This window comes from Pteronotus mesoamericanus, unplaced genomic scaffold, assembly GCF_021234165.1.
Source record: "Pteronotus mesoamericanus isolate MK-2021 breed Mesoamerican mustached bat unplaced genomic scaffold, CSHL_Meso_final scaffold_1066, whole genome shotgun sequence".
NCBI lineage: Eukaryota > Metazoa > Chordata > Mammalia > Chiroptera > Mormoopidae > Pteronotus > Pteronotus mesoamericanus.
In genome coordinates, this window is record NW_026555299.1 from 3,658,514 (window position 1) to 3,677,472 (window position 18,959).

At 41.5% G+C, this 18,959-nt stretch overlaps 1 protein-coding gene across 4 annotated transcripts in view; it reads right to left on the reverse strand.

Moving 5' to 3' along the window:
- Positions 1-18,959, reverse strand: part of ALKBH3 (alkB homolog 3, alpha-ketoglutarate dependent dioxygenase) — a 35,213-nt gene that overhangs the window by 10,408 nt on the left and 5,846 nt on the right. For all 4 annotated transcript variants that reach the window (XM_054587125.1, XM_054587124.1, XM_054587126.1 and 1 more), the window contains exons 5-8: positions 18,544-18,591; positions 17,514-17,617; positions 15,869-15,957; positions 7,930-8,139 (exon numbers count right to left, since the gene is read on the reverse strand). In XM_054587125.1, coding sequence (XP_054443100.1) covers positions 7,930-8,139; positions 15,869-15,957; positions 17,514-17,617; positions 18,544-18,591 — 451 coding nt within the window. The remainder of the gene's footprint in view (positions 1-7,929; positions 8,140-15,868; positions 15,958-17,513; positions 17,618-18,543; positions 18,592-18,959) is intronic.

Consider the following 18,959-nt stretch of genomic DNA (forward strand, 5'->3'; position numbering starts at 1 on the left):
ATAATCCATTGCCGGTTTATCATTTCCTGAAAAACAATATACTCAAAGATAACAAAATCAAAGATCACCTTGAACATCCATATTTAAGGGGCTGACGGCAAAAGAAAAAAAACCTCAGAGGAGGCAGAGAAGTGGCAATAAGAAAAGTATGAGAATAATAAAGATAATACAGTATTTCAGAAGCCAAAAGGAGAAAGAAAAAGCAGCTAATAGGAGGCTGAGTTTCAAGCAGTGAGGTGGTGGGTATTGGCATCTAATGGTTCATCCAAGAAAGAAGAGAATAAGGAGTGAGAAAAGGCCAATGTATTTGCTCTTCATGTCTATGCTACAACGCGTTAGCCGAGTGGTGGCAAAGCATCTAGACAGCAGGTGCTTCAAGAGTGCATTAAGCCGCGAGGAAAGGGAAACTGCAGATGTGGAAAACGTATTCCAGAATCTGCTTCAAAAGCAGGAAATAAAGCACGATGTTACTCAGACTGTCTGCAGGGTCAAGCAATGGGTTTCCTCAAGGCGGTGAGAGGCACAACAGAGGCTGCCCGAGCCCTGTGGTCCAGGAGTCAGATACATGCGGAGTCCCTGGAGAATTATGGTCAAGGCTTTTATGGCAGACTGGAATTCTTCAAAATCTAAATGTTAGCCTGTGCTCCATCTACTTGACCCGCTGAGGGCCAACTAACTGTCCCTTTATCTGCCCTAGCTGCCAGCAATGCCAACAATGTCCTCCCTTTTTAAAGTCATTTTTCAGTTTTTTCCTCCCAAATTGCGGTGTTGCCTTGCCTTTGAGAACCTGGTTCATCTCAGCTTGTAGCTATATTTGGACTGCAAAGGTGTTTCTATAGCACAAACACAAGAGCAAAGCTGGACTTCTTGTCCACAGTAATAACATATTTTGAAAATCTGACCTAAACAAATATATTAGTTATAGAAATTACGGAAAGACAACAGAGCTAAGACCCCACAAAATCATCTCCACAGTTGTTCTGCTGACTCAACCACACTTTAAATGATATCATCAGCATCGATCTGAAATACATTACTTTAAAAACAGAAGCAGCTGTTTCTGAAATAAGATCTGCTACAGTACACAGGCTGGCTGAAAAAACAGATTTGAAATCATGGAGGTTATCTGTTCAAAATCGTTTTAAACTCACTTGCCAAAATAAATCTTTGGGTTTTTATTTAACCCTTTCCTGGTTTTTGGCACCGATGAGCACGGAAGGCTCTGGTAGGTGAGTGGGAATACTAAGCACACGGGACTAGCACGTGCAGTCAGGCACCCCACACGGGCGCAGCCAGTGCCTCCCTCACTTACAGAAGAGGCCTTGGGAGGCCGGGGCGCTGGTTCTCTGCAGCAGAGGCTCTCTCCGCAGGCGTCTGAAACTCGGTGCTGCAGACAAGGCTAGTACGGGGCTCCCACCTTTCCTTCTGGACTGGCCACATTAAAGGCAAATGCAGTTTCGTGTGACATACCTGGTGAGTGTTTGCTGGGGGCAGGACAGGAACGAGGAATTACTAAACTTAGGCAAAACCAAACTTGGCTTTACACTCACTGTCATGGTCATTTCAGCTCCACTCAACGTGCATTTGAAATCAGAAGAGTTTGTGTGATGCAGACTCCATTTTTGGTCATACAATATTTCTAATAAGTACAACTTAAAGGAGCTGTCATCTCAAAAGATAACCTTTTGTTCACCTAAGACTGTAGCGCCGAAAACAAACACTCTCCTTCCTCTAAGAGTTTATGAGAACATATTCCACCATTCTGACATCTAGCTGATTCCAGGCACCGGCAAAGGGGCAAACTTCTGCAGTCATCTGTTAACAGCAGACCGCTCACTCCCCAATCCTCCCGGGACATAGCCTGACCAAACATCGCTCCTCCCCACTCCTTCCTTCCTGCACGTCTACTGAGTCTTTTGAAATCCTTACTCGGTGACAAGCAGATACACCTACATCCTCTCAGCCTCACGTGCTCTGAAGGCTCCTTCTACACTTCCTATCCTAAAACGTCGCTATCCCCAGAAGATTCCAAATTCCTGAGACTTTCTCAAGCGATGCCCCGCTGTAACTCTTTCAGACCATTATCCCCATACCGCTCTTAAAAACCCTGCTCCTTTAAGCTCCATCCACCTCTCTCCTCCTCTGCCCTGATCCCAGGTATATACAAGGTATAACAACCTCCTAACTGGTCTACTGACTGCAACTCTTGCTCCTCTTTAGTCCAGGCTCCACAGGGTAGCGTGTGCTACCTTGTAAAGGACCTTGTAAAATCATCAATCAGAGCATGTGACTCTTCTGCTTAATACACTTCCGTGGCTTTTTGATGTGCTTAAAATAAAACCCACTCCTTCCCGAGGTTTGCAGGTGTCTGCATGGCCTGGGCCTGGCCTACTCCCACGTCCCACCGCCCGGTACCCCCCTCACTTGCTAGCTTGCCCCCAGCACGGGGCATCCTTCTTTTTCTCCAGACTCACTAAGCTCTTTCTGGCATCAGCTAAGCGGTCATCCACCAGGAAAATGCGACTTGTGAAGAAAGCTAAGAAAATCACCAGAAAGCTTAGGGTTAGTTCTTGTGAGTACAGCAAAGTGGAAGGAAAAAACCCTGCCATTTGGGACAAGGTCTAAAAAAGTCAAGCTTGTAGGCAGGCCCTGAACCCAGTCACAAACAAACATAACAAATCACTTTGGAAAAGGTTGTTCTCCTAAGACTAAAAGTGCTGTTACGGACCGTACAAAACTGGAGGGCTCTTTGCAAAAATTAGTTATACCCAGTGGCAGTCAGAGCATGGATTCTAGCCTGACTAAGGCCCCCAGGAGGCAAAGGATGATCCCAGCCCACAAAGGATGTCAAGTTTGAAGATAATTCAAGTCCTACCAGGACTATCTGCTTAAACACGCACACATTCATTTCCGCATTCACTCACTCCACTCCTGACCCGTAGGCCACTTTACGCTCCCCAAGTCTCCCTCTCCTCCCCAAACGGATGCCGTTCCACAGGCCAAGGGAATCCTGGAGTTGAACTTCACTGCTTCTCATTTCCTTTTTCAATGTCCACATCTAAAAAGTCACCACGGCAGCTACCATTTATAACAGCTTACAAATTCGGGGATTATTGCAACAACTTGCACAGTGCCTTTCCTGGGAAAAGTTTTCTATTACTCTCACCAAGTGTCTACCAATTATCATCCCCATTTACAAAAGGGAGTAAGTATAACTGAGGCAGATAAGTGCTTTTTACCAATATCAGTGAAAGAAACAGGAAACAAAACTTGATTTTCTCAATTTCATTAAGGTATGTATTAAAAAGAGGATGGTTATCAATGATTTCTTTCAAACATTTCTTGTAATTTCTCAGGACAGACGCTGTAATCGGGACAGAGCAGTCAGTATGGGTGACAGGACCGGCAGCAGGGGTTGGGGGGCTGAGGTGGAGGTTGTCACTATGCCACGAAATTCTGCACATGGTTTGTCCAGTCTTCGAAGTTAAGCTAGCCAGTTATCTATTATTTTGGATTCCAGTATCCTCATTTCTTCTAATGTTCTGGAAAAATATCAGTATTTATGATCGAGCTGACCTTTTCATACTCCACTCTTCCCAGTAGCGTATATAAAAGCAATTAGCAAGGGAGGCACTAGGAACTCCAATTCTCTGGGCGCTCTGGAGCCTCTACTGTTACACATGGTTTTACAACCAGGTCTCCTGGTGACGCGAACAGGGTTCATATCCTTCAGGAGGTGCTGGAGGGAGGGGTGGTGAGAGAAATGCCTGCCTTACCTCAACTCTATCACCCCGAGGAAGACAGAAGCCCCCCATCTTTTCAGAATCCAGCTGGTAAAAGCAGAACTTATCCATGAGCAATATGCTAGAAAAACAAGGCCTCTGGCATCTAAATCTCCAGTGCATCACAAACTTCCTGCTATTATCTAATAACCCCCCCCCCCAACTCAGCCATCCCTGTTTCCAGGGAAACCGACAGAGAAATAGCAGCCTGCCAAATGGCTTTTGTAGTTCCCCTTCCAGCTTGTTTTTCAGAATAGAATTAAAGCTAGCTGGAAAAAGAACCAGACTAATCTTTACAATAGGGACACAATGTAGTCTGAAAAGTACAACTGTGTTTGGGACAAGGAGTATAGAAAAGCTTGAACAAACTCACGTTGGTTGAATAAAAAAGATTCTTAATTTCTAGGATATGCCTACTGAAATCGGCATATGCGGTAAGCTTTACTTCTGCCTTAAGATAGTGTATCCTGACATTGGCTAGAAGATGGACACGGTGCTCTTCACTCAGTCTTTTAACTGAATTAACAAAAGCAGGGGTGGTGTCAGCGGAAGAGCAAGATCAGGCCAGTTTACTATGCCCCTGAGCACCTTATTATCATTAAAGGAAAAAATAACTTACTCTAAGATCAAAATAAATGAGCAGGAGTTGACAGCCTTGGACTACAGGGCACGGAAGAAGGCCCAGCATCTGGAGGAGTGAAATGTTTAATCCGAGGGATGATGCATGCATGCGGCTGACTGAGCCAAGTGCATGAATCAGAGGGGCACTGACGCCGCGGGAACAAAGATCGCCTCAGCATCTCAGCACAGGGAGAAATTGTTAGGAATGCGATGTGTGGAACTGGGGCGGCTTTCAGCTCAGCAGCTACAGGGATCTGCTCAAGGTGCCAGACCAAAACAAACAGCTGCGGCAGGGGCTGGCAGGGGCGGAGGAGTCTGAATGTAAAAAAGAAAGAAAGAAAGACTATTTCTCTTTGAAAGGGCCCCCAAACAGGTGCTTTTCTGTCTCAATAGTGCCTGTTTGAATGAAGCGCAGGAAATCTCCTGAGTCTTCTATGTCAGTTTCAGACGAAAAACGGACTCAAGTCAACAGATATTAGCTCCTCTTCTGTCAGGTTAGAACTAACTGGATTTTGAAAGAGACTCCCTCTGATAACCTCTAGCACACTCTAAATGTCTTCAAAACAGAAAAATTACAGTCCATAGTGGCACTGAGATAGGTGCCTGGGAATCACAGAAAGTCAGACTCCCACAAAGTCCGCACAGAAGACGAGCCAAATTTATGCTTTTTAATTTATGTTTTACCTTGGGTTGTATGGATCATGAGTCATGTTCTCAGAGCCATCACCAGAGTTCAGAAATAAAAGTCGACAAAGACTTGCAATGACCGTTTCCTCTCAATCCCTGAGAAAGGGATCACCGCAGCGAGGTGAATCGGTGCACTCCAGGCCCGCTTCCGCGGCTGTCAGCTCAAAGGAGGGCTTTTGCACTGCTCACTTAGCTAGCCTGGCAGAGTCCCAGATTTTTACCTGTTAAAGCAACTTGAAGGAGTCTTTCCAAAAGTCTACACTTGGGTCCTTTTTACCCAAGAATGGGACTTACAGGTTCTGGGGGAAAAAATCAGTTTTCAACTGTATTCACTTACGCATGATTATAATTCAAATATACTAACATTCAATTTCCCCATCTTAAACAAAAGCCATAATTGAAGGAATATACAATTGCATCAAATTCAGTCACAGCTAAGACTATGTAAGAAGCCAAAGCTTACTAGAGCCAAATAACCCGAGGTACTGACACATTTATATTCCTTCCCCAATCCCTTTCCTCAGCCAACACTGCTTCAAGATCTCAGACAAATTTTCTTACTCATTAGATCTGTATTTATCTAATCAGCTACTGTAGTTGTAGTGAAGATTCTCTTGCTGCTGGGAGACAATTAAGGGGCCTTTATCACATTTTGTGTTTCATGGCCTGTGCTTTCACTTAAGTTCATCAAAATAGACTCCAAGAAGCCCTGAGAAGATAAAGCTGCAGTATGAGCAGTCGCCCTCATAAACAGAGATTCTGTTCCAAGTGCTTGCCCTGAGAAACAACACTATGTGGCGGTGGCATTCTCTGTCCATGCAGTAACCTACAACATAACTGAAGCGTATTACCAAGAAACATCTCTTGATCACCATAAATGTTTTATTTCAGTAAATGAAGACCTTCAACTTCCTGGAGGTGACAAGGAAAGGAGGTGTTCTGGGCACCACAACATTGTTCATGCTTAACACTAGTTAGAAACTACTTATACTGTAAAACTAATTATCCAGAAAGTAGGCTTTGAAAATTCTTAAACTTCAATCTATAAGTAGGCCAAAAAAACTTTTTTAAAAAGGGGATGGTGGTAAATGTACGTGTGTAAAGAAACAGTAAATGATATAAGTGGAACCTAACGAACAAAACAAACAAGTAAGGAAAATAAAAAAAAAAAAGAAACAGTAAATGAATACTTAAACACTTGGCAACAGAGAAAATAACTGTGAAGAACTAGAGATGACGGCTATAGGAAAGATCACACTGGATATACTCTCGGAAAACCGAGAGTATACCCAGTTGGATGGGAGAAAGGATGACTCCAGGAGGAAGGCCCAGCACACAGGTGCGCTGGAGCAGGAGCCCCGGGAGGGAAAGGAGGGCTCCACCTTACCGCTGCGACGGCAGCTTGCAGGCCCACGCCTAGAAAACGGCTGGTGGTCAATATGTCTGGCATGAGAAGAGGTTTGAACTTAAAAGTGAGACATGGTGTTTCTCTGCTGTTCATATACCAGGAATCTTGCTAAAAGCAGGATGAATTCTTTGAGAGGAAGCCTATGCATAAAAGCATAACCAGATCTAAAAGGAATATGGCAGAAGTCGCGCAGTCTGCTCCTTGAGTGGTATTCCCTGGTACACGAGAAGGCTGTCTGCTAATGGAACCTGAGGGCTACTCAAAGTGCTCAAGGAGCAGAGTCACTCAGTAACTAACTCACTGGCCACCGACAATCCCTGCTAACACAGATCGACGTTACTGTGTAAACAAAGCAAAGAAAACCCCAATCACTGGAAATTATACCAGCAAAATGCACTTAATGGCATAAATGCAAAATAACACATGATGCTTCAAAATACTATGTGTGGAAACCCAAACACATGTCAGAAAAACAGCTCAGTCCATTAACTGTAGTCTCAGAGATGGCTATTTGATGAAGGACAGACATGAGCATGGCCCAATAATAATGATGAGGTCTGGATCAAGTCATATTCAAGACACAGCCTGGCAAGCCTTCCACACTGACTGGGTCTGGTAAAACGTTACAAAATGAATGACTGGGAACCTTGGTTAGAAAAAGACACAAACTCTAGAGAGAAGATAATTTGCTAGAGATTTGCTCTTTTTCTTAAGAGTTTCTACTATCTTTCTATCCATCTTAGTCCTAAGGTTCTATGCTTTTTGATTTAAAAAATTAACAGCTTTGTATTTCTCAAATGCCACATAATATAAAGTTGGGATGGAAAAGTGAAGTTATTATACAGTCAGATTAGTCGCTGCTTCTCCACCTGCACTTGGACAGACCACAACCTCTGATGATCTGGCTTGACTTTCCTCTCTGAAAGCATTACAGGTTCACCAGTATTTCAGGAGAAGGCTAAGAAGGCATGAGAATGCATGGTATGCTCCCTCACAGGGACGGGGCAACAGAACACTTACTTAAAAGTCAGGATTCTTCAGGAACATCTTCCTTGAGGCTCCTTCCTTTCATTTCTTGCCCTGCCTAGCTAGGGCCATTCCTTTATAAGTCCTCCTTTAGAGCATTCATCATAGTTATAGTTATTTGAGTAATTAATAGTATCTGTCTACCCCCATCTCCATGAGAACAGGGACTGTGTCTGTCCTGCCCATCAATGACAGTGAGCCCCTGGTTCTTGCCGCATGGCAGGCGACATCTGTTATATAAGTAAATGAACTAATGGTCACTTTGGGGCAAGCAATTGGTTCAAAGTGTTTCATCAACAAACCACATACTCCTATCCTCTTAACCTGAAAACAGAAGCTCTACTTTCTTCACAGAATAACAGGAGGGAGAAAGAACATTAAAGGAAAAAGAAAAAGAGCACTCACTGGCAGGGGCTTCTTTCTCATCTCAAAAGTGCGTGTGGCACCAAAACTGAGCGAAGCAATGACAGGGCAGCTCCCCAGCGAGGGCTCGTCATCGCTGTGCCAGTCCACACTGTCCTTCTCGTTTCGGTAAAGGTTGCAGAGCAAGGAGTTGAAGGTGTGGCCCGTGTTCTCTTCAATTCGGCTCTTCAGTGTGCGCAGCACAGGATGCCACTGCAACCGACAGGCCAGGAAAAGGGGCAGAGACACAGGGGGCAGCCGCGTGGAAAAACAGAAACAAAGTGCAAAATCAGTCACATTACAAACAGGAGCAAGGAATAAGCAAACCACTTGGACTGCAACAAACAGCAGGCAAGAAGTGTAGTTTACCCACCCATTATTTCTATTTTGAATCAAACTGACCTCTGCAATTTTATTAAAGAACTAAATTTAGTATAACAACATCGTGAGGACCAGGCCTATCTGCCCACCTCATCTTTTCCATGTTAAATATATGACCCTCAAAAAGAAGCAACTGTCAACATACTCAGGGCAGGCGCCGTGGAAGGACCATAAGGAGGTGTAAGTGCAGCAGTGAGCCTGGTTTGCCACCACAGCTGATGGGTTGCCAGGTCGTTCGCAAACACAGACGAAAGTCTGAGGAGGCAAACAACTTTCTTGCTGGATGGCCTTCTGTTCATTTGATCCCTATTTTCTTGTGAGTGGCAGCACTGCTTTTTGAAAAAAGACATTTAATATTTCCACGGTGGCTGGCTTCCTAAAAGCAACCCAATATGGGAAAAATACTCCTTTCTAGAGAATGGAATCATGACACGGCCTTGAAGAGTGAAGTCCAGGAGATTTAAACAGACCCGCGGCCCTGCCTCCTGAGCACCAAGTTCACTTACGTAGTTTACCCTTTAGAAATCACTGTCTTTACTATGACCCCTGACCTTAGGTTGTACTTTGGCGCTACAAGCAGCATAGCTTGTACCGACCCTTGTTAGAATTCTATGTTTTTCCCCCAACAAGTCTAAAGTGCTTTATAGAGCTTCCTTTAGGGCAGTGGTCCTCAAACTTCACACTATCAAAACCTATAAGGACCCCACAGAACTCGGTTTATATGGGTTACAGCTACGATATTTACCATATTAAAAATTAAAGCTGAAAAAATGTAAGCCATTCGTTAATTCATTTAAAAAATAACAAGCCCATTACATGTTAACAAAATATTATTTTATAAAAAATAACTATATTTTCTGATACAAAAAACTGGTGAGAAGAACGGCACTGCTTTGCAAATCTCTTTAATGTCTGGCTTAACTGAACACAGTTGACTAGCATATCTTCTTTTGCATTCTATCTGTTACAGTACGTTCTTCTGCGGAAGTATATGGAGAAAAGTGGCTTCACACAGATATGCAGTTAGAAAAGAGAGGAGTCTTTTATAGCCTTTTCAAATAATTACAGACATTATTTGATATCACGCCAAAACTCAACAAGCACTGATTTCTTTTTTTTAGATTTCAGTTATTTATTTTTAGAGAGAGGGGATGGGAGAGAGAGAAAGAGGGAGAGAAACATCGATGTGCGAGAGATACATAGATCGGTTGCCTCTCATACACCCCCAGCTGGGGACCTGGCCCGCAACCCAGGCATGTGCCTTCACTGGGAATCAAACTGGAGACCTTTTGGTTCGCAGGCCCTCACTCATTCCACTGAGCCACAGCAGCCAGGGCAACAACAAGTACTGATTTCTTAAAAGTCAGTTGCAATGTGGAATCTGAAACTCTATGAACAAACTTTTCATATTGTTATATTTAAATCCACTGGTCCATCTTACACTTTGAATGGTTCTTTTAATCCTGTATGACTCTGTAACATCAAGCATTGGTCCTCTGGAAAATATTGGTTCACTGAGTTATGCAGATCTTCTAACTATTGACACATTTCATTATACAATATCAAAAAAATCATATCCATTAACATTGCCATGGATCTCATCAGAAAAGGCAGAGTAATGGGAAGAGGTCAGGCTCAAGGTGGTGCTTATGAGTTTTTCCAAAATTCTAATTTTTGCTTGAAAACTCAATCTTTATTATTAGTAATAAATCTTGCTCATTGTTTTCTTTGAAGTGACACTCACTTCACTCATTTATGAGAATATGCCTGCCAAATGCTCAAGTATGAATGTGTTTGCCAGTTGTTCTTCCAAAAAAAAAAAGGCCCATGAAAAAGTAGCCAGTTCAGCTTACAGCTTACAAGCTTACACAATCACAGAAGTGTTTTCTCTTGTTAATCGTCGTACTTGACTTATAACAGGAATGCTTTGCACATACTTCCCATTTCCTCAAACTGTGAAAAAGACATGTACTAAAAGGTTGAGATTTAATAAAACTAATGTTACTGCTTCATCGAGGGACGCTCTTGAAGGAAACCAGCATTTTTAAAAATTGCAAGGGCACAAATGCGAAGAATACAATGGTTTCTAGTAGAGTTTGATGACAACGCCTGATTCAAACTAAGTTTCATCCACCATTACTTTTTTATTCACCATCAGCGCAAATTCAACACAGAAAAAAATATCATCCAGTCTTAATATTATTTTAAAAATAGTTTAACCTTGTGGCCTTCCAAAAAAGATTGTACTTTAAGAGCTGATGCATTAGAGAATCCTTCCAAAGTCCATGCATTAAGTCTGGCAGTAAAGGAACGACTGCTCAGCTGCGGAAGGCGCAACATAATTAGTAAGTATATCCCATGGCCACCGGCGGGGAGAACGGCCAGGGAGGGATATGCCGGAACCCTCCACTTTGCTGTGACAGGGCAACCATGATAAAAGCTGGGATTCCTTGTCACGGGGTATTAGCGTTACATTCTAACCAGAGGATTTAAAACAATAAAGAGCAATGAGAACAAACATGAACTTAGGTTAGTAAAACAGAAACATTAGTAATCTAACCAATGTTCAAGAGAATAAATTTCAAAGTGAAATTCCTTAATGTTAGCGAGCTGTATTTCCTATTTATTTTATGGCTTCAAGCTTAACTTCATGGAGATAAAGATCAGACACTAGAATTTATACTCAACAAGAAATACAAGAATGTAAAGGAGGAAGACAGCTTTTCTGCAATGTGACTGAGAAACTAATTAGCGCTTCCCTGACTTGCTTAAGGACTGAGCATTGTGATAACACGAAGTTTGCATTATGTTTCTAAATGGCTACATATTTTTTCTTGGTTATTTTTGGTGGTGAAGTAAGGAGAAAAGGGAGAAAAAAGAGGATAATGAACTAGAGAATTAATTTAGACTTCCAACCAATACTCTACATGCAGATACCTCAAAACTGAATGTCTAAATTAAAATTCAGCATCATCTCACTGCTCAGCAAAGACATTCTATCCTTAAAAGACATTTGAGGAAAAGACTCTTGAGAAAATATGAATCACAGAAATAAAAGGACCCATCCAGTGGATTTCAAAGAGTGTTTTGTAGAGTCCGGGGTACCGCAGAGGTGCCTCTAGAATTACCACAGGAGAAGGGAGAGATCAAGCTGGGGGGACTTGCAGCTGGCCATGACACTCTTCCATTCTTATATGTTGGGTTCAGGTAAGACTTAGCCTGAACAAAGACAAAAGGAAGTTTAATAACCTATGAATGAATCTGCTCCTGTGCTATGGAATATTGAGTTCTAGGTAATAATTTTAAAATCAAACAAGCATCCCCAACACACACATATATTCAAATTAGTGAATTCCCCTTAAAAAATCTGAGAAAGGGGCATGTCTTTTGCTTTTGTTCAAAGTGGTATATAAATAAACAAAATCTATTAGCAATAAAGACAAAATTATGAGCAGACCAAAATAAATCAAAGAATTCTAATTTGACAACCTTCATATCCAACCTTAGAAGTTTTCTTGAGTATACATTGATTATAGAATACTATGTAGCTATTAAATATGATGCTTTAAAGCAATATTTAATGATACTAAAACATGTTAGTGATATAGTTAAAAGAAATGTAGTATACATTGGGGTAAAGACAGTGTATTCAATAAATGAGGCTGGTGACTCCACTCCATGTAGACAAACAATCCACTTAATAAATGGGCAAGGGGCCTAAACAGACAATTCTCCAAGGAGGACATACAGATGGTCCAGAGACATATGAAAGGATGCTCAGCATCACTAGCCATCAGAGAAATGCAAATTAAACCCACCATGAGATACCACTTTACATCGGGTCAGAATGGCCATCATAAACAAATCAACAAACAAGTACTAGCGAGATTGTGGAGAAAAGTTGTGTACGCTGTTGGTGGGAATGCAGACTGATGCAGCCACTGTGGAAAACAGCTGGGAATTCCCTCAAAAAGCTAAAAATGGAGCTGCCTTTTGACCCAGCAATTCCACTGCCAGCATTATACCCTAAGAATCCCGAAACGCCAATTCAGGATGATGCTCTAACCAACTGAGCAACCTGGCCAAGGGCTTTGGAAACACCAAGTCAAAGGAACTTACGCACCCTAATGCTCATAGCGGCACAATTTACAATAGCCAAGTGCTGGAAGCAACCTAAGTGCCCATCAAGTAAATGAGTGGATCAAAAAACTATGATACATTTACACAATGGAATACTATGCAGCAGAAAGAAAAAAAGAGCTACTACTTTTATGACAGCATGGATGGAACTGGAGAGCATTATGCTCAGCGAAATAAGCCAGGCGGTAAAAGACAAATACCATATGATCTCACCTATAAGTTGAACCTAATCAACAAAACAAACAAGCAAGAAAAATATAACCAGCAACATTGAAAGAAAAAAACAAACCAACAGTAACCAGAGGGAAGGAGGGAGTGGAGTAATGGGGAAGAGAAGGGGAAGGGTCAAGTCAAGGCACGTGTATAAAGGACCCATGGACAAAGCCAAAGTGGGGAAGGATTGAGGGTAGGAGGTGGGGGTGGGTGGGGCAGGGGAAAGTGATGGCGGGAAAATGGAGACAAATGTATTTGAAAAATAAAAAAAATTTTTTAAAAAGCAACAAAAAAAATGGTGTTGGGAAAGTTGTCCAGATACGTTCAAAAAATGAAACTAGACCATCTTTTTACACTAATACAAGAATAAACTCAAAATGGATTAAAGACTTAAATGTGAAACCTGAAACCATAAAATTCCTGAAAGAAAACAAAGGCAGTAAAATCTCTGACATTTCTCTTAGCAATATTTTTTTCTGATATATCTCCAAGGGCAAGAGAAACAAAAAAAAAAGTAAACAAATGAGAGTACATCAAACTAAAAAGCTTCTGCACAAAAAAAGAAACCATTAACAAAATGAAAAGACAATCTATTGAATGAAGGAAGATATTAACCAATGATACATCTGATGAGGGGTTAATATCCAAAATTTATAAAGAACTCCTATAACTCAACACCAAAAAAATAAACAATCCAATTAAAAAATGGGCAGAAGACCTGAACAGACACTTTCCCAAAGACATACAGAGGGTCAACAGACACAAGAAAATATGCTCAATGTCACTAATCATCAGAGAAATGCAAATGAAGACCACAGTGAGTTACTAAGTATTACCTCACACCTGTCAGAATGGCTCCAATAAATCAGCAAACAACAAACACTGGCAAGGATGTGGAGGAAGGGGAGCTCTCATGCACTGTTAGTTGAATTGCAGATTAATGCAGCCATTAGGAAAATGGTATGGAGGTTCCTAAAAATAAAACTGGCTTATGAGCCAGTGATTCCACTTCAGGGTACATATCCAAACAAAGCCCAAACACTAACTCAAAAGAATATATACACCTCTATGTCCATTTCAGCATTATTTATAATAGCCAAGATATGGAAGTAACCCAAGTGCCCATCAGTAGGCAAATGGATAAAAAGTGGTGATACATATATATAATGAAATATTACTCAGCCATAAAGAAGAACAAAATCTTACCATTAGCAAGAGTTTGGATGGACCTAGAGACTATTATGCTCAGTGAAGTAAGTCGGTCAGAGAAAAATACCATATGATTTCACTTATATGTGGAATCTAAAGAATAAAATAAACAACAAACAAAATAAAAACAGACTTACAGATACAGAGAACAGATACATGGTTTCCAGAGGGAAGAGGGGTTGGGAGATTGGGTAAAAAAAGTGAAGGGATTAAGACGTCGAAATTGGTAGTCAAAAAATAGTCACCAGGATGTAAAGTACAACACAGGGTCCATAATCATTAACTTTGTAATAACTATGTATGGTGCCAGCAGGTACTTGAAATATGAGGGCAAACCTTTGTAAAATACAAGACTGTTTAACCACTATGCTGTATACCTGAAACTAATAAAAAATAAATAAGGTTAAATGTAAATTGTAACTGAAAAATGAAATTTAAATTTTCAAAATGTAGTATACATATTTTATTTTATTCTCTACACATATTTACCTAAAAAAAAAACCACCCTAGAACCAAAATATCAGGTGGAATAATAATCTAATGTTTTAGTACTTTTGATGCTTACCTGCAGTTTCTAAATTTTCAGTAATAAATATTATTTACATTATAATAAAAGATTGTCATTAAAAGGAATCCCTTTAAGAGTTGTCAAAATGTTCTCTAAGCATAAAAGGCCACTCTACTTAGCAGATCTTATGTGCCCTATGTTTACTATAAAGCAGTGGTTCTAACCAGGGGCAGTTTTCTGCTCACTCAGCAGATGTTTGGCAATGTCTGGAGTTATTTTCGGTTGTCACGACTCGGTGAGAGGTGTTTTGGGTATCGAGTAGGTAAAATTCAGATTAACTGCCAAACATCCTACAATGCACACAACAGCTCTAACAACAAAGAATTATCCAGCCCAAAATCAGAAATACTAAGGTTGAAAAATCCTATTCTGAAAGATTAACTAGAACGATGAGAAAAAACTTCTTCCCCACAGCCTGTTTAATCCTCAACTCCTCTGCTATGACTGTTGACAAAAGGGTATATTAATTCTGACAGAAACACATCCAGCAGTCTGCCTTGGATTGACCTAATTCAATTCTCTTCATGTTTCCAAATCAACCTCCGACATAAAGGTCTCAACACTTCTCTGGATCACACTCTAAATGCCGCCCTAGAAACCAAAGCAGAGAGCTATCTTCTTATATAAAAAAGCCACGTACCACTAGCCAATATTTTACCCATGAACATTTTAGTAAAGTGGTAGTTTATGATTATAAATTATTAGAAGCTCTGAAATGTGTCATGTCATATTTCTGTTTATCCCATTGCTGTAAGCAAAACTCCATTTTCTTGCAAGTCTTTTTCCATAAAGCATATTATTTGCCAAAGGCAAGGTTCCAGGGACTAAACAGGGAGATATTTCTTGGATCTTAACTCTATCCTCTGGACAAGTTCAATTTATATACTAGAATCTCTTTGTTTACTGTCATGGAAATTTTTAAAAATAAAAGAAGCAGGAGAAACAAGCCAAAGCACGTTAAGTTGGAAGTCTAAGAAGTAAAGCCATAGAAGAAATAAAAAGTCAACAAGAAAAACACCATTTTTCCCCCACAAATGGCAAAAGGGCCTGAAAAATGAAAAGAGACGTCCTGACCTCACTGGCCAGTCTTTAGGACATTAGCCCCACAGCCAGTGTGCACCAGGGTAGACACAGAAGGGCTAGAGCCAGAAATGCTGGGAGGAGCGGAGGCTAGGAGAAGAAATGGTTCGTTTTCCTGAAGTCCTGGAGTCTGACTCCAGTTGACTCTCGTTCCAGTTTTCTCTCATCTACAGATCAAAAGCACACTGATGGTGGTGAGCACAAAGGATCAGGGTTTGAGCCCCGAGGGCTTTCTGAGCTAGGAACCATCACGCAGCTCTGTACAGTGTTTTATTATTACTTTATAGAACTTTACATTTATAGTTAAAAGTCTATAAACCCATATAATACAAGAACAACGTTCCAACATACGTGCGGATTTGGTTCCATAGTGATTCTGGAGTAAGTGTAAGGAAGTTCGCCATACCATGCTGTAAGTCTTGGTTGCTGGTAAGTCACATCTAAGAAAGAAAATATAGCGCCTTTGAAATGGTTTAATGCTATTTACAGTGTACCTAGTGAGTGCCAACTACTATGCCTCACATTCTGCAAAAAGCTTTGAGAAATACAAAGGCAGAGCAAGGATGGGCTTTGACCCGAGGCTCCGTCTTCACGGGGGACATGGGATTTCAAGAGGAGAATAGGTAAGAGCTTAAAAGGAAGAAGACAAGAAGATACGTTGGCACGAACAGAATGAGCGAAGGCTCTGCGGTGAGAATGTGCGACTTGAGTCGGTTATGACATAAACCAGAGTGAGGGAGCCAACAAGAGACGAGGAGGGTCTGAAGAGCAGGGTACAGAATCTTGCAGGTAAGACCCTGCGGCACTCACACGCATACAAGGAACACGCATACAAGGAACACGACAAACAGTTTACCCGGGGGCCCCTACTGTATAGGCTGCTTTGATGCTGAATGAAGGGAAGGTGCTGACCAACCACAGGAGGTGGCTCATTTTAGTCAGAAGTCTTTTATGTCCAGCTTTGTTAGAGAAGGAGCTATCCACAGAACTGCTACTTTCCCCTACAACTGGTATCAACCACTACAACAATCAGTACAATAATAAACGCAGCTAACATTCGTTGAAGGCTTCCTAGGTATAAGGCATTCTGGTAAGTACTTACCATGCATTGCTTCACTTAATTATCAGAACAACCTTATAAGGTAGGTATTATTATTAACTCCATTTTACAGATCAGAAAACCAAAGACTAGAAAATTACTGTAATTTCCTTAAAATTAACAACTAATTTGAATAAGATAGCAATTAAAGCCAAGTCTGTCACCAAAAGCCCTGCTACAGAAACTGCTGGGAGTGCGGAGAAAAAGCTGATTCTTATTCTGATGTCTGATTCACAAATGAAGCCAGTATACTTTGCCTCTCCTCACAGAAAATTTAAATTCACTTAATAGGCCGGAAACGAATTGAATGCTAGAGCACGGACTCCCTCCAGTGGCCACCTCTGGTATAACAGGTGCCGTTGTCTGCGGATAATCAAGAGCAGCAGGTTCAAAATGAGGTTGTCTTTACAAGCTCAGGAGAGTACGAACACTGAAGCTACAGGAGACTGGACTCCTCCACTGAAACTAAAAAGAGACTAAAAAGCCAGTAGGAAGGCTTTTGCAAAACAACGTGTGCCAAGTAGAATCAGAAAAGAAAAAGAAAAAGAGAAAGCTCTGGAAGTTTCTTGAAGAAAGAGGAAAGCTGGCACCATTCGAAGTGATAAAGGTAGTGAACAAACACAAAGGCACATAAGTATGTCGATCACAGCTCAGCCAACCCGATCTCTCTTTGGTTCCTTGGATCCCCACCCCATTCTCCTGCCATGCTCTCTCCAAGTACTGCTGTGATTTCTTGTGCCCCCTTTGACTGGCTGATTGCTACTCATCCTTGGGGCCTCCGCCAGGTTTTGAACCTCTGTGTAACCTGGCTGCGGTGAAAGAGGCAACGGTATTAGAAAACACTGCAGACACTGGGAGACCAGGGAGCAACTACTGCAGTCTCCGTGATCGACTTACCCTCTCTGATGCCGGTCCTCTGCTTCCAGGGAACATCTTGACAAAGCTGTTCCAATATCTGGTCGGCTTCTTCTGAGTCAACAAAGCCACGATACAAACGTACCCTTGAAGCAGAAAGAACTGTTATTAACTAAAGAACACAGAAAAGATCGGCTATAGACTCTGTTAGAAGAGTAAATTAGTCTGGACGCTTCCTCCTTTCGTGGGTCCCACCCCTCCCATAGTAAGCAGAGCCTAGCATCACCCAGGTCATGATGCTCTGGACGGAAAATAAAATCCTTCAGTGTTGATACAAATAGAACAAGCATGAGGGAGAAGGGGATTCATGAGAGCTCTTACAGACATAGTTCAAGTATTGCTCCAGCATTGCTTCGCTGTGAAACTTTGCGCAAATTACTTAACCTCCGAACCTTCGTTTTTGTCATCTCAGCATGAAGTTGAGATCCGCCTCATAGGGTCACTGTGCAAAGTAAAATAAATAATGCCTGGCCCTGTGATATTTTAACAATCGACAGCCTTCTGAGACTTTGCCAATTGTGGGGAAAACAATCATTTATAATTGTATTACAATTAAAATATCCAAGTAAGGGTTCTTTCTCTCATTGAATATATACATTTTAACAGTGCCAAGTCAGTTCAAAATCATTTTGGAGATCCTTCTTACTAAATGTTCTGAAAGCCCTTGGAACATTCTCTTCAATGTTACTCTTTGAAGATGCATTTGGTGTTTGAAAGAGCCAAAGCTCACCTTAAGCCACGCCTGGTTCACAATAACATGTGACCAAAATAATGCGACTGGTTTCCTTGTGTGACTGTTAAACTTGTTCTAAAAGGGAGGTTCCAAAAGGGTTGTAACAATAGCAACACCTCTGGGCTAAGTACTGAGACATCTTCTAAGCAATTCATCTAAATATGTAAGTTCTGATAGATTCGTTTTAAATGCCTCATTATTTTATAGTGACAATTAGTATACTCATGCATAAGGCAATGTTTTCAAAATTTGTTTTAAACAATGATTAATGTCACTTACCTAGATACACCTGTGGGTAACAGGCTGAGTTCATGTACACCCTCTCTGCTAAAGGAACAAAGAATACAGGCTTGTTAATGTCAAACAAAGGAACACAGTCCACGGAGCGGAAGCGCTATCCTTTGGGATACCCAAAGCCCTGGCTCACCAAAGTCATTTAACAGTGAGGGTGCAGTGAGGGTGAGGCAAGCATAGCGCCACCTCTTCTACCACTGAGGCAAGCGGCAAGATGGCAGCACATCATTAATGGCACCGGTCGTAGAATCCTGGCAGGATCAGACCACAGGGATGAAGACTACAATAAAATAAATTCTGATCCTACCCCTTTCTATTTCATCCACAACTTAGGCTCATAGAGTCCAGCAATCTATCACACGAAGGGGTGCCAAACAGAGCACCCCTTTGGAGACCCTGGA